The sequence below is a fragment of the Danio rerio genome, chromosome 18 (assembly GCF_049306965.1).
Source record: "Danio rerio strain Tuebingen ecotype United States chromosome 18, GRCz12tu, whole genome shotgun sequence".
NCBI classification, from domain to species: domain Eukaryota; kingdom Metazoa; phylum Chordata; class Actinopteri; order Cypriniformes; family Danionidae; genus Danio; species Danio rerio.
Genome location: NC_133193.1, coordinates 37,381,067 through 37,406,930, shown reverse-complemented (window position 1 = coordinate 37,406,930; position 25,864 = coordinate 37,381,067). Strand labels below are relative to the sequence as shown.

General features: G+C 36.8%; 1 protein-coding gene across 15 annotated transcripts in view; it reads right to left on the bottom strand.

Annotated features, from left to right (window-relative positions):
• Window positions 1-25,864, bottom strand: part of kcnab1a (potassium voltage-gated channel subfamily A regulatory beta subunit 1a) — a 295,083-nt gene that overhangs the window by 50,088 nt on the left and 219,131 nt on the right. For all 15 annotated transcript variants that reach the window (XR_012393669.1, XR_012393670.1, XR_012393671.1 and 12 more), the window contains 1 exon segment: window positions 9,475-9,512. Coding sequence is in view for 10 of the 15 variants with exons in the window: in XM_073929085.1 (XP_073785186.1) it covers window positions 9,475-9,512 (38 nt within the window). In the remaining 5 variants the exon portion in view is untranslated.

The window sequence follows — 25,864 nt, the reverse complement described above, 5'->3', positions numbered from 1 at the left end:
TGAATTACTCTTATAAATAGAAAGTGTGTGGTAAACAAAACTTTATTCCATCCTCATATTGAGTTTCTTTAACCCCTTTGTTTTGGCATCAAACAGATATATATGGTTTATGATCTGATTAAGGTTTGTGACAGGTTTAGTATTACAGGTATAAATGTTAGTTAGATGGTAGACAGGATTAATAGTGTTAACTGCAGATGTATTTATAGAAAGTAATTATAGATAATACATTTTCTAATAAGTTTAAGGCATTATATAATATAAATACAATGGACTACTTGCATCTATACAATATGTACATTGTATCAAATGTTTATTTAAAATGTAAATCACATTAAATAATTGGCACACACTATTTGGCTTGATGCCTGAAGTTTTGTGATATCCTACTCGTGTCTTCAATTTTAAGTTCCTCCTTAACTTTTCTTATGAGAAGCCATAATTATATTTCCCCCTGTCAAGTTCAACAAATCTCCCAGCTCATCAATAAAGGACTACTCATCCAGGAAGGTGACCCTCGGCGCAAAGACAGAGATGAAAGAGAGGTAAGGAAAAATGCCAAAAGCATATTAAAGATAAGCTAACTGATCAAGTGCACAGCTTGTGATGATGCTACACTACTAGGTGGTAACCTACAGGTCAATGTCAACATTTACATTTAGTCATGGTTTTGAACTTACAAGAAGTAATAGGTGAAAAAAGCTATTTTAATACTGTTCTTTACACTGTCAGTCCATGTCTAATTATTTGTCCAAATGCTGAGATCTGATTTGTGTTTCCAATTGTTTCATTTTGCCAAATATTTACATTGGTTATCATGGCAATGATAATGTGTTGCTATGATAATTGAGTATTTCCAACAGCTGTGTAATAAGTAAGGGATAAATTACATCCAGGCATTTATAGTGGGTGATTACACGGCTGTACCGAATACTCGATTCTAATAGGGATCTAATGATTCACCTGACTCACGATTCAATACAACGTCTGTGACAGTAGTTTTTTACTGTGCTGCATCATATTCATTGTTCTGTTTGTTTAAGTTAATGTCTTTTTCCAAGTTTGGGCCTGTAAACCCTGCACTCTCTCTGTTAAAAATGTATTGTGATTCGTTCAACATTTCTACCGGTGTAAACCATCACATATTTGATCATTTGATCAATTTTTTATTGACTCACGGTGAATTGTTACATCCCTAGACTCTAATAAGGTATGTTATTCTGAGATAACACCCGCTGAATAACACAATCATCACAAATCATCGGGGAACATTGAATCACCATTGTTCAATTTCACATCCATATAATTACATCCATATTAACATGTATCTGCTTATCTGTCACACTTAAGTTTTTTACTGTTTGCTCCTGTCATATGCAACTGCTTTGAATGTTATCACTAGATTGAGTGGGCATTATTAGTGGTTAAATCTGATAGATATGGGCCAGTTGGGGCCTTCTGCACCAACTGGTAGGCTCATAAAGCTTTTATCATCCATTCACATGGTTAAACAGCTATATCCTAATAGAAAGACTCCAGATCTAGATCTGTTTTTACATTATTGTGATGGTTGGGTTAAGGGTTGGAGTAGATGTTAATAAAATACAATTGATTGTAAATTTAATAAGTAATATAAATTATTATCGTTAACTTCTGGCCGCAGCGGTATGTGATCTAGAGCTGATTAACCATGTAAATGGATGATAACAGCCTTCTAAGCCTATCAGTAGGTGCATACTGGTCCATATCTATTAGCTGATAACCACTGATAACGCCCGTTGAGTGATGACATTCGAATAGGGTATCTTATGAATGAATAATATGTAGGTTAGTATATAGTGTAAACAGCCCCATATAGTGGAGAGGGGTCTGGATGCCGACCAGGGGTGCGTTTGTCAAACATAACTAGTGGTGGAACTATCATAGTACGATGCATTGTTTATGAAAAGAACAATGTAGTCACCAGTGTTTCCCCAAAACAGTACTTTCTCTGTCGCAGATCCATCATTTGAACCACGTTAGTTATAACATAAAACCTTCATAATGGTGCTCTAAATAGAGCAGAGTAACAACTTCTATAGAGAAAATGACCATAATTTTTTGTATAAAATTATATTGTTTTACACTAACATGCACTTCAAATTCAATATTAGTTTTACTAAAATATGCACTCGTTTTCTATATTAACTGAAATATATGTAAACGGCACATATAGGGCCAATGTTTTCTTTACAAATATTATTGAGAATATTCCATATTCTATTCTAAAACTTAAAACTACTTAGCTAACACTCTTATATCATATATAATTCATATAAATAAATAATTTATATGATTTATATATGAGATTAGATTGTTAGTAATTTAGAGTGGTTGTAATTTACAGAAGGCAATTTATTAAGAAAAGTAATAATAATAAATATAATATATATATTCATTCATTCATTCATTTTCTTTCCAGCTTAGTCTCTTTATTAATCTGGGGTCGCCACAAGCGGAATGAACCGCCAACTTATCCAGCATGTGTTTTACGCAGCAGATGCCCTTCCAGCTGCAACCCAACTCTGGGAAACATCCATGCACACTCATTCACACACATGCACTATGGACTATTGAGCCTACCCAATTCACCTGTACCACAAGTTTTTGGACTGTGGGGAAAACCGGAGCACCCAGTGGAAACACACATGAACGCAGGGTGAAAATGCAAACTCCACACAGAAACACCAACTGACCCAGCTGAGGCTCGAACCAGCAACCTTCTTACTGTGAGGCGACAACACTTTCTACTGTGCCACTGTGTCACCAAAATAATATGTTATTGTTGTTATTATTATTATTATTAAGTAGGATATTGTTTATTTCATTTTTTTGTAAAAAGTCTACTTTTACAACTGTGACACATTCAAACCACTGCAGAAATGTTCTAACCACATGGCCCATGTCATATACAGTAGGCTACAGACACATTTCTTAAAAAACCTACTATAAATTAAAACCCTTAACTTATGCTATATATTTTTGTTTTCACAAAACAAACGTAAATTCTGCTTTTAAATAATAGCCACCTAGGCTATAGCTTTTGTCATGAGTAACGGTTGCGTTCAAAATGTCATAAATGTTTTCTAAGTGCACTACAAAGGCAACGCAATTGTCAATATGAAGATGGTAACACAACATACTATATATTACTGCACACTTTAAGTAATTTATTAAGCGTTAGCAAATAGTTAATCATTTGTTAAACATTAACTCATTATAATACATTAGTAAGCAGTTTATACGTACAGCTACAAATGCTCTACTCTTAGAAATGTAAATTGTGCTTGATGATTGCATTTTCATATTTTGGTAATGATAATTACTAAAACCATTACTAAATTAGGTATTGCATTATTTATAAACCAAAACCAAAGAGTAAGTAAATGATTAATAAACTGTTCAAATTAACGTTTAGATATCTTCATATTTAGGCATATACTTATAATTACAATGAATGTTCCTCACTGGTGGAATGATGTTCCCTTTCCCACTCTAAGGATACACTGATATCCTTCAAACGACAACTAGAAACCCATCTTTTCTGAGAACACCTGAACCCAAGTGAATTATACTAAAATCACCCATAAGAAGCACTTTCTTTCTCCCTCTCTCTCTCTAAAAAAAAAACTAAAAAAAAAAATTAAAAATTCCTATAGCACTAAATTCTCTGACCACAAACAAGTTATTTTAAATAACAAGCTTGTATGTATTGCCTCTTCTTGTTGAATCGCTGAATACCTCCTTAACTGTAAGTTGATTTGGACAAAAGTGTCTGCTAAATGACTAAATGTAAATATATGTTAATAAATGCTTTAACCTATTTTAAGCCCAGCACCGGCACCTATAGCTAACGAAGTTCATAGTTGCCATCTTCTTTTTCTAAGTAATTTTCTACATGTTATCCATGTTTAATTTGTCAATGACATGCAAGCAAACAACCAAATAAAAGATTTCAAGAAAGAAAAAACGAAGGAATTGATTTACTTCCTGCCGCATGAGGCCTTCAACTTCCTACCCCTCATTTCAGGATGCAAAATTGAGGCAAACCTTCCCAAATGAGGGCAATAATCATGATACGAAAGAGTTTTTTGTTCACAAATATAAATCAACATAATCATAAAGTTGTTTAGATTCATTTTCCCAGAGATGGGTTGCGGCTGGAAGGGCATCGGCTGCTTAAAAACCTGCTGGATAAGTTGGCGGTTCATTCCGCTGTGGTGACCCCGGATTAATAAAGGAATTAAGCCGACAAGAAAATGAATGAATGAATGAATGAACAAATGTTTAGATTCATTCAAAATAAAACAAATCTTTCAATAAATCTATTGTTTTTTTGTATTGTCAAAAGTTCAAGCGGCAACTATAGTTGCCAGTTGGCAAATACATTGTAAGTGCATAAACCATGGGGAATTAGGGAATATATTTTTTTAAATAAGTTAAAAAATCAAGGTTAATTGTTTGTTTAATGATTCTTTAATGATTTTTGTTTTCATAATACCCCATCTAAACATAACCTAACAATTTAACTGATACCTTTGCTTTAAAGTAGACTTTGTTGATGCACAATTTGACACACAGCAAAATCAACTTCTCCCACTGGTCCCACTCCTACAAAGAGTTAAAATAACACTGGAGCAGAGTTAAAGTGCTAAGTGAACAGAGAACAATGAACTCTTGCTGTTAAAAAGCAGAATCACTGACGAAAAACACAAAACTACAACCAATTTTAGTAACAACCTTAGGCCCTGCTGTCCACACAAACATGGATTTTGTCTAAATTGCAGCTTTTTTTTGACAAAAATTTTTGAAAGCTCTTTGTCAGGATGAAGATTTTTTAAAGCGCCCTAGTCTGTGTTTTTTAGAAAATGGGGAAAAAAAGTTTTCGTTTACATTAACACCTGTGTACGTGTGGACATAGCCTTAGGAACTTGTCTAAAAACTTAATAAATCTCTTAAAATCTCAAGATCTAAAGATTCAAGATCTTTAAAAAAAACTCTGCAAACAAAATCAGCAGCTTTACTTATCACTGAGCTGTTTAACTATTTCTGTCAGATATCAACACGCTCGACCCTCGAACGCAAACCGCAGAAATTGGCGGTGGCGTGGGAGAATGGAGACATGGAAATACGCGTCCTTCAGGTCTATGGCTGCAAACCAATCCTGAGGACGAACGCATTGGAGAATGCGCCTCTGCGTGAGCATTCTGAACGGCAGCCTGTGCAGACAGCGGTTCAAAACGCGCAGATCTAGGATTGGCCGTGACCCACCGCTCTTTTTGGGTACGATGAAGTATGGGCTGTAAAACCCACTCTCCATCTCGGCTGGAGGAACCGGCTCGATTGCACCCTTCGCCAGGAGGGCAGCAATCTCCTCTCGCAAGACAGGGGCGGACAGGGGGTTGACCCTGGAGAAATACACGCCCGTAAACTTGGGGGGCCGTTTCGCAAACTGAATCGCGTAACCGAGTCTGATTGTGCGTATGAGCCACCGCGAGGGGCTGGCCCGCGCTAACCAGGCAGGCAGAGCCCTCGCTAATGGAGTCATCGCTACAATTGCTGACGTACCAGCGGTGGGGCAGCGCGGAGTGGGTGTGCTGATCCGGGAAGCACGAGGGTCCCGCGGAAGAGCTGGAGGAGAGCGATTCGCTCTGGCTCCGCACCCTGACTCCGGAGAGGGGGCTGGAGGGCTGAGGGAAGGGAGACCGTCCCCCCAGCGCTCGTGAGCCACTGGCGAAGCATGTAGAGTCTGCGAGCCGGAAGGCAGCGCGTCCCGGACTGGCAGAACTCGTGCAGTCACATCCGGGGAAGGGAAAAAGTGCTCTTTTACTGATGTTTTGGTGGCACTGAAAAGTACCGTTGTTATCGGGGCCCCGCCCTCCAGCGGGGAAAGAGCAAGTTTCCTCTTCTCCGGATGGCCTGTCTCAGGGACGCTTCGCGGTCCGTTTACCGGACTTAACGGCGCCCTGGGCAGGAGGGGCTGCCTGCTTTCGAGGTGTACGCCGCGCCCGCTTGGCCGGAGGCGCAGGCGGGGGCGGAGCAGCACTCGTTGGCGGGCGCCCTCGGCGAGGAACAGCGGAGGTGGATGGCTCGGCGGGCGGAGCGGGCTTACGGCCACGCCGATAGATGACATTGCCAATCGCATCCGACTGCTCTTTCACCGCCTTGATTTCCTGGGTGAATTCACCGACGGTGTCGCCGAACAGGCCAGCCTGGGATATGGGCGAGTCAAGAAAGCGAACTTTGTCAACATCGTGCATATCGGCCAAGTTTAGCCAGAGGTGGCGTTCCTGAACCACAAGTGTGGACATCGTCCTCCCCAGCGCACACGCGGCGGACTTAGTAGTCCGAAGAGCATAGTCGGTCGCGGTGCGCAGCTCATGTAATAAGCTTGGCTTGGTCCGGCCGCGGAGCTGGGGGATAAACCATCTCCAACCCCACGGCCGAAGCAGCCCGGGAAAGCACGGCTAACATGTCCGCTTCAGGATCCAATTTGACAGCGCTCACCTGCCCGGAGGGGGCGAGCGGGTCCGGATCTTCGTCGGACAGTGAAAGCCCACCCTCCGATGCCGCGGAGGACATCTGATCTCTGGTGTCAGCGAGTGTGAGAGCTACCATCTGGTTAGACGGATCACTCCCACTACCCGAAGCTTGGATGGAGCGCCGTGAGGAGCGAGAGGTCCGCGAGCCCGTGGGCGGTGGATTATCTCCCGCTGAAACCCTCAGATCTGCCCGAGCGCCCGCTGCTTTTTTAGAACAGGAGGCAACTGGGGTGGCTCGCTTTAACATGCTGGACCCCCAAACATGCAATGCAGTGATCGTGTCCATCATCCGGAGCCAGGAAACCCCCGCATCCAGAAACGCACAGTCGGAGCGCCATCCTGAAAAGGACGTGCTACACGACTGTGTTGCTCTTTTAGGAAAGTTTGCAACAATACGCACTGCTCTGGAGGACCGGACCCAAAGAACCGCAGGCAAGGGAGAAACCCAGCTCGACCGTCTGAAACCGCGAAGACCCACTCTGGACCGGGAGACACACTCGTTCGCTCTGAAGTGCTGATCAGCAAGAGGAACCCTCATCGACTCACTCAGAAAGGATCTGAAGCGAAAAGGATGGCGTCTGCTGGCTTCAGGTGTGCTTATATGCTGAGATAATTGCAGATGCCGCACACCTGCGCAAGCTTACGCTGCCAATTAATTTCATTCATTGGCCCGTTCAATACTCTCCAGACAAGCGGCTTCTGATCCGAATCCTCCCATTTCATGGCACTGAAGTTCCCCAACCGAAGGGGAACTACTGGTTCTGGTCCTTGCGGTCCAGCTGGCGTTTCTGTGCGGAGTTTACACATTCTCCCCGTGCTCCCGTGGGTTTCCCCCAGGTTCTCCTGTTTCCTCCCACCGTCAAAAAACATGCAACCTAAGTTAATTGACTAATCCAAATGGGCATCATAAACATGCTCTAGTAAATAGTTATCTTCTAAGAGCAATCACTATCGGTTTATTAGCTACTATAGCAGGGGAGTTCTCGAGATCTACCTGAGCTCAAACTCCCCTCTCGCCTTGCAAACGGGAGGGAGCCCCAGGCTTAAGGATCTTATGAGCTCAGGGCTCTTTCCCAGGACAGCATGCCGAACAAGCTTTATAATCAATCATTAGTATAATCATTTTAAGTGTGAACTCTTGAAAAACATGTTAAATACGCTTATGAATATAAATAGATCTTTTGACAGCAGTTGTTTTGAGTTTGAGTTTTGAGTTCTTACAACATGTTTGTCCACCGGCAACTAGTTGTCGCATATTCAAATATGATTTTCTTAAAAAACATCAAAACATGGAGAAAGTAAATACAAACCATGTTCATATAGGACACCATTAACAAGGCTACATGCATGAAATCATTCTTAAATATTTGGGCACAAATAGGTTAACAGAACCCATACAGTTTTGTGACCTAATCTAAAGTTAGGACTATTTATTCTTTATAAATCTCTTAAACACTTACGTGGCTAAATATAAAATAAACCATTTTTACAAATCAGATAGCTATCCAATTAGAGAAAACAAGTGAAGAGACCAAGTATAAACAAAGTGTAAATGTCTAAATCGAACTAATGGCCGGCCGGAAATGCGATGTGAACATCAATTATCATAGCATTTTTTTATGACACTATATAACAATAAATAATATTTTTACAGTACTGTGACGATTAGGTTTAGGTTTGGGGGTAGGTATTAAAAAATACAATTTATTGGGTGATTTATAAGTTAGATTAAATAATACTCTGTACAACTATACTGTTTTTACATTACTGTGATGGTTGGGTTTAGCGTTGGGGTGGGGGTAGGGTTAACAAAATACAATAAATAGAAATTTAATAAATAAAATAATTAATTCTTGTTAACTTCTGGCCGCAACCATATCCAATCTAGCAACAACCCTATTTTTGTCGAACAGACTGTGAGGAAGTCCTCAAAATTGAACAACCCTGCAAACATAACTTGTGTACAAAGAATTTAAATTTATTGGTGTCCATTTCGGCTGAGAACTGCAGCAAATATGATGCATTAGAATACTTTGGGTGCAAATATCTTGGTACATTCTTCCAGTGTGGCTTTCTTGACTTTTAAAGATACATTGCTCATAGGTTATAAAGTAAAGCTCAAATATAATGGCTGATATTTAAACAGGGGGAGGAACTGAGAGAAGAGCAGTTTTCACAGTCTGTAGACCAAGAGTGAACACAACGTCAACTTTAGTTCATTTAACAGAAGCCTCTTCACACTTCCTTTAATCCTCCTCCTACTACTTTCACACACCGTCCAAGACTGTTACTCACACAGAGTCCTAACATAAATTCCTGATTCAGACGTTACCCTCTGACATCCCAATGCCGCAGAGAAAGCAAATCCCTGATGACAGCAGAGAAACAAACTGCCCTGTCAGTCTACGCTGCGAGTCCAGTTAGATTCACTCAGCTGACAGTTCGCTGAGTCATTCTGCTCAACACTAGATGTGTGCCTGTTTAGGACGGGGTGACGATTCCAACATCTCATCTTTATCTCTTGACAGACAGTACAGAAAGTCAGGGGCTGTTTGACCATGCATACTAAAGGTCATTTTAACCCTTCCATCGAGGAGAGCAGGCTGTTTTATATAAACTTACATGCCCTCAAAAACAAATTATCATCCTCACTTGTCCTCTGGGTGGACGTGACTGTCCCTTCCACAACATCTGTGTCTGTGCTCTTCAACATTTTATACAACTTCTAGAACAACATGTCAGAGTCTTTTGCATCATGTGCATTCACAAACACACAATTCAGAGTATCTGCCGTCTGCAGGCTTTTCTTGTCTCTTTTCCTCTCGGATTTGAATAGTTCAGACTTTCATGGTTTCAAGTACAGGTTGAGAAGAAAATAACAATTCTCACTTACATCATCTGAAATCTGCCCTCCAAATGTCACCCAAGTGCCTGAAAAGGAAAAAGGAAAAGAATATTAAGTGCTGTTCAAGGACAAATTGTGATGTTTCTTGCAGAAGCACTTCTGCCTCATTTAATGATTATTTGATTATAACTTGAAGCAAAAGGACTAGGACCTGAGAAAATCTGTTCATTTGTGCTGTATTGTCATATTATCCTCCACAAACATCTACCATGTAATTAAGAAGCCAATTTTTGTTTAACCTTTAATGTGTTGTTTTATAATGTGCAGTGCAACTGAACATGCAAATTGCGGCCAATTATGCTAAATGTGAGAACAATGCTGCAAATAAGAGGCTATTTAGCTCAGACAAGATTTAAAAAGCCCATTTTACAAGTGAGAAATTGCTTTTAATAAAGTCTCGCCTCAGGCTGTTCAAAATGTAGGTGATTCTTCAGCAGAACATCAATGAAGATTTTTAGCTAAAAAGGGGGTCCCTCATGATCTATTACATGCAAGTCTACGGGACTTTGAAGTAGAATAAAAAAATAACCCCGATGATACATCGAGATCTTTTAAACTAAAAAGATTGGTCAGTTTTAGAAATCTTATCACTGATAAGAAACCTTATTACTTTAAATCAACAGCTTTTACGTGAATATAAAAATTAAAACAAAATTTAAGTTATTAATTACAATAATTGTGGTTTTATAATACACGTTAATATCCTCAATCTATATCAAGAAATCATTTAAACATATCATAAAAACTTTAAATGAGATGTAATGTTCCCTTGATGTTAGCTTTAAAACAATTTGAGAGATTTCATTTGTACATAAATAGGTCCATAAATATTTGGACATCGGCACAATTTCAACATTTTTGGCTCTTTACACCAACACAATGGATTTAAAATTAAACAAACAATACGTGCTTTAACTGCAGACTGTCAGCTTTAATTTGAGGCTATTTACATCCAAATCTGGTGAACACTGTAGGAGTTACAACAGTTTGCATATCTGCCTCCCACTTGTTAAGGGACCAAAAGTAATTAGACAGAATAATAATCATAAATCAAACTTTCACTTTTTAATATTTGGTTGCAAATCCTTTGCCCTCAATTACAGTCTGGAACGCAAGACATCACCAGATGCTGGGTTTCATACCTGGTGGCCTCTACAGCAACTCTCTTTAGTTCCTGCTTGTTCTTGGGGCATCTTCCCTTCAGTTTTGTCTTTAGCAAGTGAAATGCATGATCAATCTGATTCATGTCAGGTGATTGATTAGGCCATAACATTCCACTTTTTTCCCTTCAAAAACTTTGCTTTGGGTCCTTCTCCTTTACATCTGCACTGTGAAGTACAATCTATTGAGCTCTGAAGCATTTGGCTTAATATGAGCAAGAATATTGCCTGAAACACTCCAGAATTCATCCTGCTGCTTTTGTCAGCAGTTACATCATCAATAAAAACAAGTGAACCAGTTCTATTTACAGCCATACATGCCCACGCCATGTCACTATACCAGCATGGGTCACTGCTTAGGATCATGAGCAGTTCCCTTCCTTCTTCATACTCTTCTCTACCTATTACACTTGTACATGTTGATCTTGATCTCATCTATCCATAGGATGTTTTTCCAGCAATGTGAAAGCTTTTTTAGAACTCTAATCTGGCCTTCCTGCTTTAAGGCTCACCAATGGTTTACATCTTGTGATGAACCCCCTGTATTCACTTTGGTGTAGTCTTCTTTTGTTTGTTGACTTTGACACACATACACCTATCTCCTGGAAAGTGTTCTTGATCTATCCAACTGTGGGAAATAATTATTTGGTCACCACCACAGTTGTTTATGTGGCTTTACGGTTATTTTGATGTTGCTGAGCCCACGGGTGCATTCATTCTTTTTAAGAATGTTCCAAACAGTTATTTTGGCCATGCCTAAGGTTTTTTCTATCTCTCTGATTGGTTTGATTTGTTTTTTCAGCTTAATGATGGCTTGCTTGACTGATAATGACAGCTCTTTGGATCTCATGAGAGTTGACAGTAACAGATTCCTTTCATCTGCTCATTTTAATTGGTATGATAGAGCCAAAAATGTTTGAATTATGTTGATTTCTAAATATTTATGGACCTAACTGTATGTGCAAAATTACTATCCCATAATTAATAACACATGGAATTGACATGAAATGAGTAATTTTAAAATATTTTCATGATTATGTGATGTATGTATGTAATGTTCTAAAATATAAAGGAATTTTTTTAAAGGACACTGTATATTTTATTTAAGTAATAAACAAACTTGGTAAGGCTTTGTCCAGTGTCATCAATAAAAAAAGAAAAATACATGCATCACATCTACATGTGACAAGTATTGCAACGTAAATAACAGGTTTAACAGTTAAAAAAGCTAGAGTATATTAAAGTATGACTTCTTTCAATTTCTGAAGAGCTAAAGGTCACATGTATTACTGCCTCAGTCCTTTTTATGCAGCTACTACCAGCTACTAAACTAAGTTTCCACTTTTACTTCTAACATTTACATTTAATTAGATTGGAACATTTATATGTAAGATTTATATTAAAATCCCACATTCAGAATATTACCTCAAAACCTCAAAAGAATTTTAAAAGGTGACATTGCAATTATTATTACATTAGTAGCACAATCTCTCCTAAACTGCTCTCAGCCTAATTACAGCGTCACTCCAACTGAATTATAGATTTGCAGCATTTAGCCAGTTACTCCAGCAGTAGGGATCTACATGGAAGAAGCTTTACCAATTTCTAACAGCTGCAGATTCAGAGCAAATACTCCAAAGAGCTGTAAATCCAGGCCAGCAGAACAGAAGTTACAAGCTCAGCCAATGGAGCTTATAAATAGCAGCTGCTGTCTGACTCAGAGATGTAATGCTGCTGTGCTCTGACAGTGGAGAAAACCCCAAGTTTACAGCATATTGCTTATGGAGCACCAAGAAGCTGGGATATGTTCTCCTCTCTCTGAGGATGTTACGCTTCGTGTTTTAATGAGGAACGGAGATCTATTTTAGTTCAGGGAATTTTCATATAGCTTTAATCCTGCACACTCAGTGCTGCAGTGAGGTCAAGTTAAGCTGGCCTATATTTAAAAACACTCTACTACAAAATGATGCTGACATCAGCAACCAACTTCCTATTTTGAGATGTTACAACAGGAGGATTCAGAAAAAGAAATGCAGTGATGTATGACATTCTGTACAGTGAACGCACTGTGGCATTTCAAGTTAATGTGACACTGAAAACAAAAGGAAATGCTATGAAGAACACTATGAAAGATGATTACACCCAAACACCATGCTACATCCAACGTTCATAGAAATATACTTTTAAACAGGAGTTCACTACTTCACAAAGGGGTCAAGCAGTATAGTATTGCACAATGATCAGCAATAGGAAACTTTATCTATTGTTCTAGTTGCATATGGGAATATATTAGCTACCTGGACAAATGTACACTCACATTTCAGCATGTAGGATCTGCATACTGTAACATGCTTTTCAGGTCAGCTTAATTAATGTACAGTATTTAGCTTAACATATTATTTGCAGTAGTGTGACTTGAATGACTTCTGAAATTTCTCTAAAGTGCACTGTATTATTGAAAAGTATTAATTGTGCCATGTACATCATATAACCCAAATACTAAAAAAAAATAATAATAATAATAAATAAATAAAATAAAACATTACAATAAATATTTGCAAAAAAAGTAACTTCACAACAGATTGTCACTGGGACAGTACCCTTAAAAAGACCTCTTTTATGGTAAAAAGTTTAGTAACTTATTGTACAATTATTTAAATTAAGTTGGCAATATTAATATAACATTTTTGTGGTAAATAAGTTACAAAAATAAGTTACAATATATAATGGTACTGCCCTATTGACATACTATTGTACCCCTAAAGTAACTTTTTTGGTTGAGTGTGAAGTTAAAATGCACAATATATAGACCAGAATGCACAGTTCCGTTTGGTTTTTATATAGATTTCATTGTAATAATAAAAATCATATTGAGCTAAAAAGGTCAAATTAAACATAAAACCTAAATATAACTGAGATAAATAGGTATTTTTTTTTTAAAAAAAGAATGTTGCAGTGAAATGCAGTTTGGGTTTCTAGTGAAAGCTAGATAAGGTAAAGTTTTCAGACAGAAATACGTAGTGTAACAGTATTGAGATGTGTGAAATTAAAGGGTCACGAAACACCAAAACACATTTTTTGAGCTTTTGACAGTCGTATATGTGTCCCACACTGCTAAAAACACTATTAGGACACCTATATTTCACTAAAAAGTGTAAATTGGTTGTTTTTGCGTTATTTCAAGCAAATTTGTACTTCCTGTTTGAAACGAATTTTTGAAGCTGCGTCACGGTCATGACATAATAGCGTGTATTCCAGCGTGGAGACTGGACGTCTGTGCCAGAGTGAGTCTTATTACGTCTTACATTGTGATGCATTAATGCATGAGTAAGGCTTGGGTCAAACCAATCAGCGCGCTCTATTGTGCAACTTCATTAATATTCATTATTGTCACCGTGTTTACACCACAAAGACGCCACGTTGTGTTGGCAAAACAAGCGTGAAGTGTTGCTTTTATAGTTTGCTGCAGTTAAGTTTCGTTTTCATTTTCTCTCTGGGAGAGTTTATCTGGATCACGTGTGGATTAACAGTGTACGCGACGCGCGACAACAATAACTTACGTGTCTAAGGAGGATTATTGTTTACCTGAGAGCTGTTCTCATCTGCAAATGCTGAAATCTGGATTTGCTTGTAGTATTCTCTTCATAAAGACGCGGCTCTAGTTGCTGGTGATTGTTCTGTCTCTACAGATTTGGTAAGTGAGCGACCAGTGCTCTTTGTTTATTCAGTTTGTTCGTATCGAATTAAGTTAACTATTGCACTGAGTGCAGAAATGTTAGCACCGCATTTTGTGACCGGAATAACACACGCGGCTTTCTGACACTACCTGCCGTGTGCATCTAAGTTTCCGGGAAATGCAGAGTTTTTTTTCTCTCATTCGCCGTGCGGTATCAAACACTGCATGAAAAATACACGCTTGCAGCAGTTCCTCGAATCAAATATCTCGTTTGTCGCGAGAGGCATGAATGAATTCCCTGAATGAAAGAGCCAAACTGCAGTTAAAGTCCAACATTTAATAATTTGGCAAATAATTCGACTACAGATGTCCATGTAGGTTAAACATCACTTTCTCCTGTCTGTGTGGGTGTGTATTTTGACTCTGAAACTCGCGCGTGCACAAATAGACACTCCCACACCATCCCACTTTAGTTCCTCCGACACTCCCCCCTAAACAGAGCTGGACACGCCCACTTTTCTGACTTTTTCCAAAGTAGAGGTGTGAAAACACCCTGCTGAAACGAGGGGGTTTCATGGCCCTTTAAATTGTATCGCAAAAAAAAAGTATCGCAAAGGTTTAAAGTCAAAAATATCATAGGAAAATAGAAGGCCACAGAGACAGTTCTTGTGTAAAAAAGATGTGCTAGACTAAGAAAAAATATCTAAATGGCAAAGGCGAAGAATGGTTAGAATGGTCACAGACAAACCACAGACCACCTCCAAATAGCTCCAGGAACATTTTACTGCTGATAATATCATTGTACATCGTCCCACAGTTCAGTGCATTCTTCACAAAGAACAGTTTAATGGAAGAGTGATGCAGAAGAAGACAACAAGAAGAGTCGTTTGATGTATGCAAAGACTCATCTGGACAAGCCTGAATCATTTTGGAAAACTATACTGTGGACAGATGCCACAACCATGGGCACTTGGATGGCAGAAAAAGAACAGTATTTCAGGAGAAGAACATGCTCTCTACTGTAAAATATGGTGGAGGGTCTATCATGCTGTGCAGATGTACTGTATGGCAAGCACAGGTACTAGAAACAATGCCAGAGTTGAAAATTGCAGTGATTTCACGCAGTATCAGCAGATTCTAAAGAACAATGTCCTGAAATCAGTCAAGAGGCTGAAGTTATGGCAGGGTAGGATGACCTAAAGTCAGTTCCAGATCTACTGAGGAATTCTAGGTCAGACACAATACAATGTTCTAGAATGGTCATCCCAGTCCACAGACTTGAACATCAACAAAAATCTATGGATTGATTTGAAATGGGCTGTTCATGCTCGGCACCCATCAAACCTGACTGAACTGGAGAAATGTTCCAAGAAAGAATGGACCAAAATGCCTTTAGCAAGAACTCAGTGACTTATCCTTTACTATAAGAAGCACCTATTTCAGCAAAAGGTGGCTCTACAAAAGATTGATGACATTATTCTGTTGGGGTGCTCAAATTTTTGCACCTGTCTGTTTTTGTTATGACTTAAATCACACTGCATCAGTTGATTAATTAAATGTTATGTCAGAACTGAAATGTTGCTTGTCTCCTAGGGTATAAAATACATCTTTAATGAAATTGCCGATTTGAAAGTCTAGCAGGCTATGGCTTGCAATTATGAAAATTCTAAAAATGCTAGATGATTAATATTTAATACTTGGTGTTTTGTCCTGCCAGCTCTTAAAATGTTCACATATTTGCTGTTACTCTATTATATCCATGGCAAATATTTATAAAACTGGTGATTGGGGAATTAAAAGTCTTCCAACTTGTTTATTCATAAGATGTTTCTCCTGTATTCACGAGATTGTGCATGATCTTATACCATATCCCTAATTTGACCATATAATCGAAGAATTTATTAATGAATAAGATCAATTTTGCATTCGTCAGTGTGAACCTCTGTTGTTTTGGTCCCCAGTAGTTTCTTTTCTGACTTTCAAACATGGGCTCATGCCAGTGTTGCAACCCTTCAGACAAACTTATTAGTGCAAAAACAATTCAAGGCACATCCCTCATGCAGATGAACTTGACTGTGAGGCAGATTTCACATGCCGGCCGCAAATAAATTGCTCAGTTTTAGAGGTTGACAACTCTATACACTGCATCGCATTGCAAGAACTGCATGTTATATTTTTCAAAAGTAATTCAGTCTTTGGAATGCTATCAGAAGAACTAAATGAAAGAATGACAGGTCCTTACAGATGCCTACACTTGATTACGGAAAAAAATATTACTTATATAAGTCACTCCTTTGTTTTTCTTAAATAAATCTCAATAAATACATGAACATAATTACAGATTTGGCTCGTTTTTCTATAATGTGTTTAACTTCAGCTGAGGGTAAAGATGTCACATCATACAGATAAGAGGCAAGGTCACTTCATATAGGACAAGAAGAGGGGGAGAAGACCAGCGGGTCAGTAGCATATGCATTCGCTGTGCTGATGGCAAGAGCAGAATTATGAAAACAAGGGAACTGATGAACTCTCACTAGAAGTCAGATATATGATGGGGGAAACAAAATGTCACTTAGGGGAAGAACTGACAATGCTTTAAGCAGTAAGTGTCCTCTCCACACAGACAAACAGCAGTTGACAGGCAGAATTATGAGAACAGGGTTTACACAGTTGATTTTCAAACTTGAATAAAATCTACTGTTTAATCTGAATGGATCCTGAAAGAACTGCTTGACCAACTAATTAATGCTAATCCAACAGCATCTGTATTTAAACAAACTGGTTGAGTAGATCATCCATCTGATTGGCGTCAAAGCTCTGGACAGCATGGATAAAAAACTCACTCTTAATGCTAAGTGTCCTCTTCCTCTTTCTCCCACACACTCTTCCTCTCCAGGTCTATTAGTATTTTGCTCAGGCAATCAAGATGTCTCTGCATTAAAATGTTAATAGTCTGGGGTTATCCTTCTCTGTCTGGATTTGATGGGTTTTTAGAAGACTTCCCTGACAGTTCCATTAAACCTGGGTCTCAATTGAACTTTTTTGTTTTATCAGTGGACAACATTTTGGAGCATATATTTAGTAAGGGACATTTTTATTAAATACATCTGTTGTATCTTGTCTAATGCCTTCAACAATCAGAGTACTACAGAAATTTGGCAACAGTTTAATCAGCATAATGGTTGATGAGAAGCTCTATCCCAATTCCTGCTGCTGAGTGGTGGCACTCATGTTTATACAACCATATAAATAGCTTAGGGTTCAAACCCCCGGACCGCAGATCGGTAACAATCCGTTGATCAATTGGTATTAAGCTGCATAAGAAATCATTAATTATTTCCATTTCATTTATTATCTGAGTCTGACCGATCTTTTATGTAAAAACAACTTTAATTTAGAAAAATTACTGTATTCTCATGGTCATTTGAGCACCAAAATTTAACCCACAAGCTAACAAAATCAGTAAGACACAGACGTACTGCCAAGGAATAGATCTGCAACCTATTTGTCAACAAATCTGGTAAATCTAGCAGTCTGTACAAGAAAAAGATCAACTGCTGGAGATCTCAAATGACGGTGGCTTTAAGGACCATTCAAAAACCGTGTCTGTTCTGCACCTCCATTTCCAGTCATGCATCTATTGGAAATATTGAATTAGCTCACGCTTTCCAGGCACATGCAGTTGAAAACATCCAACCCAGGCTCATTCTGAAATCATATCACTATACATTACTGGAGAGCTCCAAATAAATCCCAGGAGGTATGCTTATTTGCAGATTTTGTTTTCACAAATCCACCAGAGGCCACTGATCTCATTTTTTTTCTCAGATTTTACCACATTCCCACTCTGCTATCTAGTTGTTTATTTTATTTGTTAGCTTCTGTTTTTGTCTTACCCACTTTCTGGAACCATTCTTTGGTGGACTCGAGGCCCGTCATGCATGGCAAGCAAACTGGACAAACTGAACAAGCGTTCATTTTAAATACGATATACAGCCATACGTGCTTCTGGCTACATAATTCATGAACTCTAGAAATGTACAGGTTGGGCCATTTATATGGATACACCTTAATAAAATAGGAATGGTTGGTGATAATAATGTAATGTTTGTGGTACGTTAGTATATGTGAGGTGGCTTGTAAATAACTCATGAAAGAATAAAGTTACGTTAAAACCAAGCACACCATTGTTTTTCTTGTGAAATTCCTAGTTTTATTAAGATGTATCCATATAAATGGCCCACCCTGTATAGGGGTTCTCATTTTCAGAATGAGCCTATATTGAAAATATCTCAGCTTTTCAAAATGTCGTGAGTGCACTGCGAGTCATGTGACAAGTACTAACCGCTCAGTTTTATACTTTGTATGGAATACACATTTCAAAAGGAATATTTATATCACAGAGCACCCAAATACTGCAGTGTTTTTAGATTTTCTCCATAAATAAAAGTTGTATCAGAGTTGAAGCAGTGTTTTGTCAGTTTGTCTAGCATTCTACATACAATCCTTCATCCCCCAGGTCTGTTGTGATAAAAAGGCTGAGGACCACTGGCCTTGGGTATTTCAATGATAAGATAGAACATGTTTTTTTTTTTTTATTATCTGACAAACCTTGTTTAACTTTTGCAAGCCAGTGACTGAAACCCCCCGACAGCAGATTGACAAGATGAATGTCAATATTAAGACCTTTTCAGCCACAAGTTCTTGACAGTCGTGTCTTTTTCTTATTTGCTATTTGTTTCTTTGTTTTTGTTACTCCTTTTATGCATTATAAGTCTACCCTCTTATGGTTATTGTATTAATTGTGCTACAACTGTAAGCATCCTTGAGCACTACAAAGGCACTATACAAAAATTATTCATTTATTCATTCACTTTCCTTTGAATTAGTCTCTTATTTATGTGGGGTCTCCACAGATGAATGAACTGCCAACTATTCCAGCATATGTTTTACACAGCAGATGCCCTTCCAGCCACAATCTATTATTGGGAAACACCCACAACATCTCAAATTCAAAAACATATGGCCAATTTTGTTTACCCAATTCACCTACTATATAGCGCATGTCTTTGTACTGTAAGAGAAACTGGAGCACCTGCAGAAAACCCACATGAACACGGGGAGAACATGCATGCTTAACAGGGCAAGAATTTGTAATGGCATACAGTGCCTTGACATTTAAAAAAAAAAATGTAATAATAGTTATCTATTGAGCAAACCTTCAACCAGAAAAATGAAATGTATGTTGTGTGGACACAGAACTGGTTCACAACTCAGTTTAAGGATGTTGTTTAATTTAATGTTTAAGTTTAATTTAATTAAGTTTGATGTGAAACATTATTTTAATTGTTAAACTGGGGAAACATTGAACACAATGTTTGTACAGAAGTTAGTGAAAGGTGTAGCAGAAAGCATCATATTTTGGTGAAGTTTTCTGCAGCAGGAGCTTGGTCTCTAAAAAACTACATAGCAGATTGAAAATGTTTATCAGAAAGTCTTTCAGTATTACACAATTCTTTAAGCTATATAGTTTGTTGATGTTGATGGCTGATAGCTTTGTTGATGTGAGCTGTTTTGTATGAGCAAAGTGTCTTTTATTCCGACCATGGTATGAGTGCTCTTTCACTCACCATGTGCTCTTTTCTAGTGTTATTGTTGAGCAGCTGGTTTATGTTTTCATTGGCCAGTTACTATTGTGCTTCATGTTTACATATTTCACATTACATATCAACTGTGTGCTTTCATGTCGTCATGTTTTGTGTGGACAAGCAGTTGCTGCGAGCACTCACTGACTGTGTTTTCTCTGACCACAAGGCTTTGTGTTGTTTGTTTCAATGTCCCATGTGTTCTCTTGTGCTCAATGTGCCATCTATTGTTTGACCTTGCCAATCCCTCATTACCTGATTATTGATTCTTTTACCCCACCGGTTATTTGTTGTTAGTCTCCTTGTTTACTCTCCTCTTTATTCCCCCTGTGGGCTCTGTCATGCGCTAATCTGTTGTCTTTCCCATGGTTGATGTTCCCTATAGATTGCATCATTCCCAAGGTGTCTTGATGCGTCATATTCTCTCTTTCATTAAACACTTTGAGTTTATGTTTTACTATTATTATTATTTCATTTAGAACTCTGATTTTCACAGAGTTTAAGTGTGATTATTTAGATTTATTTATTTTTGTTTCTAGACTAAATATCTAAAACGTCCTATATCAAGAAGCATTTTCAAGAAAAGTTAAAAATACTGTTTAATTTTCAGAAATAAAAAGTTTTTTTGTTTGTTTTTGGTTTAAAATAAGATTATTTTACACAACAAGTATATATAGTTTTTTGTTGTTGTTTATTTTTTAAAAACATTTAATTGACCTTAATGATTAATGATTTTATTTAGAAGACAAACTATATATTATTTTATGATTCTTCTTTTTTTACAGTGCAGGCAACACAGACAAAACTTGAAGCTAATAACCATTTATGAATTAGTTTATTGCTAATGCAAACTGGAAACAAATTGTTCAGATAAAGTGAGCAAAAAGCATTCCCCATCGGCTGTTCAGCATGCTTCCTGTTACTGTCACTGAAGCTGACTACCAGCAAAATGATTCTCTTATATTTGCATATGTTTATAATTTGAACAACAGAATTGTTTGGTTATATTTGTGCCATGAAAAATAAAATTATAATTTGCTGCAAAATGAGCAGATCTAATGTAATGTTACACTCAGCAATGACTGTTGTGATGCATCTAATCAAATTTGGTAAAATTAGTATTTGATTATATAACAGTTTTTGCTCATCTTTTCACTCATCTGTTGCTCAAAAATAAAAATGGATTAATCTGAATTAAAAGAAACATATTGACTAAACTAATTAAGACTGCATCTATAATGATAAGAGTTTAACAGATATATTATTTTTAGAGAACAGGTGGTTAAAAAATAGTACAATAATTCATTTTCCATCTCACCCACTGCACAAGGAGTTTGTTGTACTCCCACTAGGCTGGGGGTATGCTGTAAAAAGTGTAAGTACTGTGTGTTTTGTTTAAAGTAAATTTTTATATTGGATTTAGTGAGAAGAAGAAAAAAGGTTTCTGATTTTAACTTGTTTTATTCAATCCCTAGAAAAAAAAAAATGTAAAAGTAGTTTTACTTTAAAGTAGCAGTTATCTGAATTATCTGAGGGAAATTTGTCAATTTAGCTGTAACAAGCCACAGCATGTTACAGTATGTTTTTATTGGTTGGTCCAAAGCAAAATTATACTTTGATCTAAGTGTAAAAAAAAAAAAAAAAAAAAAAAAATATATATATATATATATATATATATATATATATATATATATATATATATATATATATATATATATATATATATATATATATATATATATATATATATATTACAAAAGATATTGTACAATACTAAATAATATTAGATTATAAATAAAGTTAGATTGCATTTTTCAAATTTAAAATTTCAACCAAAGCTAGTTATACTTTCAGAAAGACTAAACAATTTAGCTGTAAAAAATTAAAGCCATTTTTTGAAGTTGGTTCAAAGTATTGTTTCTTAGTGTACAGAGCAATAGAGGCGAGGGCAAGGAGGTTTAAGAATTAATTTATACCAACTTATATATCTACTTTAAATCATCTGTAAATCTGCTGGAATGTAAAAGAATTTGATGAATAGACATGGATTTTAATTTAACTTGGCCTGTTTTTCAGTACTCAATATGGCTTTTTTTAATGTGTTTTATTATTGTCTGTGAGATTGTGTCAATCACCTTTGTCACCTGTGCAAATCAAATTTCCCAGAGGATGAACTAACTAAATCAACCTAACCTACTGTGGGTTAACAGTTTTGCTGTTTCTGTCATGACAACTGTGTTTTACTGTAATAAATTAATGACAATGCTGATACAGTATGTTTGATCTTGATGGCAAACAATAAATATTTTAGATTTAGATAACATTTTTCACATTTTTATTTGAACCAAAGCTAGTTATACTTTAAGAAAGACTAAACAATTTAGCTGTATCACATTAAAGCCCTTTTTGAAGTTGGTTCAAATTATATATATATATATATATATATATATATATATATATATATATATATATATATATATATATATATATATATATATATATATATATATATTTATTTATTTTTATTTTTTTGTGTATAGAGCAATAAAGAGAAGGACAAAGGAGTTTAAGAGTCAATTTAAACCAACTCATCTTTCTACTTTAAAACATCTGTACATATGCTGGAATGTAAATGAATTTAAAGGATGGCCCCCTTTTTAGTACTCATTATGACTTTATGTCTCTATGTTTTGTAATGATTGTGTGTGAGACTCTGTCAAACTGTCAACTGTGCTAATCAAATTTGTCAAGGAATGAATAAACTAACCTAACCTAGGTAAGGTAAACACAGTTTGGCTGTTTCTGTCATGACAACTGTGTTTTACTGTATTAATGACAATGTTGATACTGTATGTTTGATCTTGAATGCAAACAGTAGATGTGCTATGCTTCTACTGGTTTGATTACTTGTGAAGATCAAAAACTAAGACCTGCTACTGCTAGTATTTTCATTATTTTCTGTTTTAGTATTTTTTAAATGTTAAGAAGCAAGCTCATTGGTTCTTGTTACCTCAGCAGCCAATCACTGGTGCTATAAAGTTGAATGCAGATTAGATAGGACATATCAGCCTGCTTGCCCAATAAAGCTTCATGGCAGAACTTGCATAACTATTACTATTTTTTTTTTTCTGAAACATTGCTTTTACATAGTATAAAACAATATGGTAAACCAATGATTGCTTTTTGGTACTTTTTATTGCATGCTAGCAAACCTAACCCTTTCATTATGTAGCTGTCTAAATGTGCTCTGTATAATCTTTTATGGATTTCTAAATATAATCGAATTATTTGTGTCATGCATTTTCCTAAAAACAGCATATTTTGAATTGGCTGGATGGACTTCATTCTCCACGCTTCGCTATTTGGTTTCTCATTAAGACACAGGAACTCAGTATGACGCCAAACACATTGATCCAAATCCTGCCATGAATCAGTCCTGGGCATGACTGAGCTTCCGAATGCTAAATTACACTTAAATCCCCTTCAGTTTAGTAAATCTATATGCAGCAAATGGAGATTACTGTATGGAAAGCGTTCTATACTCTATTCTATAAACTAGAATGGCTTTCGATTTCGAAGAACGAAAGAAAGAAAGAAAGAGAGAAAACTGGCATTCAAAGGCATTCATTAGACTAAGTAGGCCTTTCTTTCTTTATTATTTATTTACTGGGTGGTTCATTCAGCTGTGGCGACCCCTGATAAATCAGGGACTAAGCTGAGGGAAAATTAATTAGCTAATTAATATTTTATTGATCTCCAATGTTCATCAACATGTTTTAATCCAGTAAAGTAAAACATTAGTACTGTAAAATATTAAGACATTTTACAAATTCTAAAAGTGTATGATAATTAATTAATATTTATTAAAGGGCACCTATTTTACCCCTTTTACAAGATGTAAAATGAACCTTTGGTGTCTCCAGAATGTGTCTGTAAAAGTTTCAGCACAAAATACCCATCAGATAATTTATTGTAGCCTCCAGAATCTGCACATTTTGGTGTCTGGATACATTGTAGTTGTTTTGTAATCCAAATTAGCTGCTTCTCCCCCACCGTTCTTACGTGCATGTCCATATTAGGTGCATATTATGGAAACATGGTGCCTGTCAATTAATTCAGTGGGTGGGGAAAACTGCGCTCCTACAGCACGTTGCAGTGGGCCTCAAAATCACTGGGATTTAGATACTATTTTAACGTCAGGAAAAAAAAAAATCCTAAGTTTATATAACTCCAATATGACAGTAGCACATTATCTACAGAGAGTTCTGTCCAAGAGTTGATTTTCTTTATAGGTGCACGTTAATATTATTTACATAATTTCTGTGATGGCAGAGTTGAATTTTCTATTTTTATTGGCTACTCGATTCTTTAATGTCAAACAATTCATTAAAGGTCCTGTGAAGTTTTAAATAATGTGTTTTAGATGTTAGTTTCAGTCTGTTAGCCCTGAGGATATCTATTAGCTAGTGTGCACCAAAACCCAAAACAGTGAAAAACTGTGTTCACAGACAAGATATAAGCAAAGATGGGACGTAATGAAGTACAAATACTTTGTTACTGTACTTTTTCAGGTATCAGTACTTTACTCCACTACTTATTTATTTTTTTTATCAACTTTTTACTTTTACTCCTTACATTTTTACACAAATATCTGTACTTTCTACTTCTTACATTTTTTAAACCACTGTCGTTACTTTCATTTTCATGTGTTTGGTGGTGTGATCTATATTATTTCTTGTTATTGCGCATTATAAGAACACCGCTTTGATGCAGTCAGTCTATTTTTCCTCATTGCACTTGGTTGCACTGCTTGGCCTTTTCAAGGCTATCACTCACTGTGCGTTGGCTAGTTCATGAAGATTACTTTGAGAAAGGCTAGCTAGCATACACAGATGTGTCAGAGTTAGACGGCGAATCTAACATGTCTGATGCTGCCCTGTTTACATGGTAATAATACATATTTTGCTCGTTTGGATCACAGGAAGACAAGAGGCACATTGCAGTTCAAAAGCATGCTGTTTTTGCTTAAGCCTTTTGTCCACTTCTGATTAAACTGCATGGGCTTACTCTGGTCTTTCAATCTAATACCGCAAAATATTGTAAAGATTTGTACATTTAGTACTAAAACAATCCTTTAAAACAATCAATTGTGGTTTATTTCCTCTAATACTGATAAGTTCATATTTACTAATACAGAATTTATGCTGTATTCAGTTTTTATAATTTTTTTTTTTAAATGGCCTATTGATTTTACATAGGCCTATACTGTTGTCCTCAATTAATATTCTCTAACAAATATATTTCAACAACAAATGTAAGTATACTGGGCAATTTAAAAAATAAAAATATAATTCGCCCAGCCTGTTTTACACAGTGAATGCCCTATCATCTGCCACCCAGTACTAAGAAACTCCAGCCTGATCTCACGAGAAAACATAAGTATTTTACGTTTTGCCAGTTTAGTGGCTAATTCGTACGAATTCGTACGAGTTCAGTCGTACGAAATGGTACGATTTCAAAAAGGAGGCGTGGCACCTGACCCCACCCCTAACCCCAACCGTCATTGGGGGATAAGCAAATCGTACTAAATTGTACGAATTAGATCGTACGAATTCATACGAATTAGCCACTAAATGAAAAAGTTACGAATTGCCGTGAGATTGTGTTGGAAACACCCATACACACTCATATTCACACAGAATGTTAATTACAGATTTACACTGCCAGTTTAGTTGAATTATTATTCACCTATACCACATGTATTTGAGACTGGTTGAAACCTGTACTTTTTATTTTTTACTTTTATACATTTTTGAGGCCGTACTTCTTTACTTTTACTTAAGTACAAAAGTGTAGTCAGTACTTCAACTTTTACCAGAGTCGTTTTAAACAGGAGT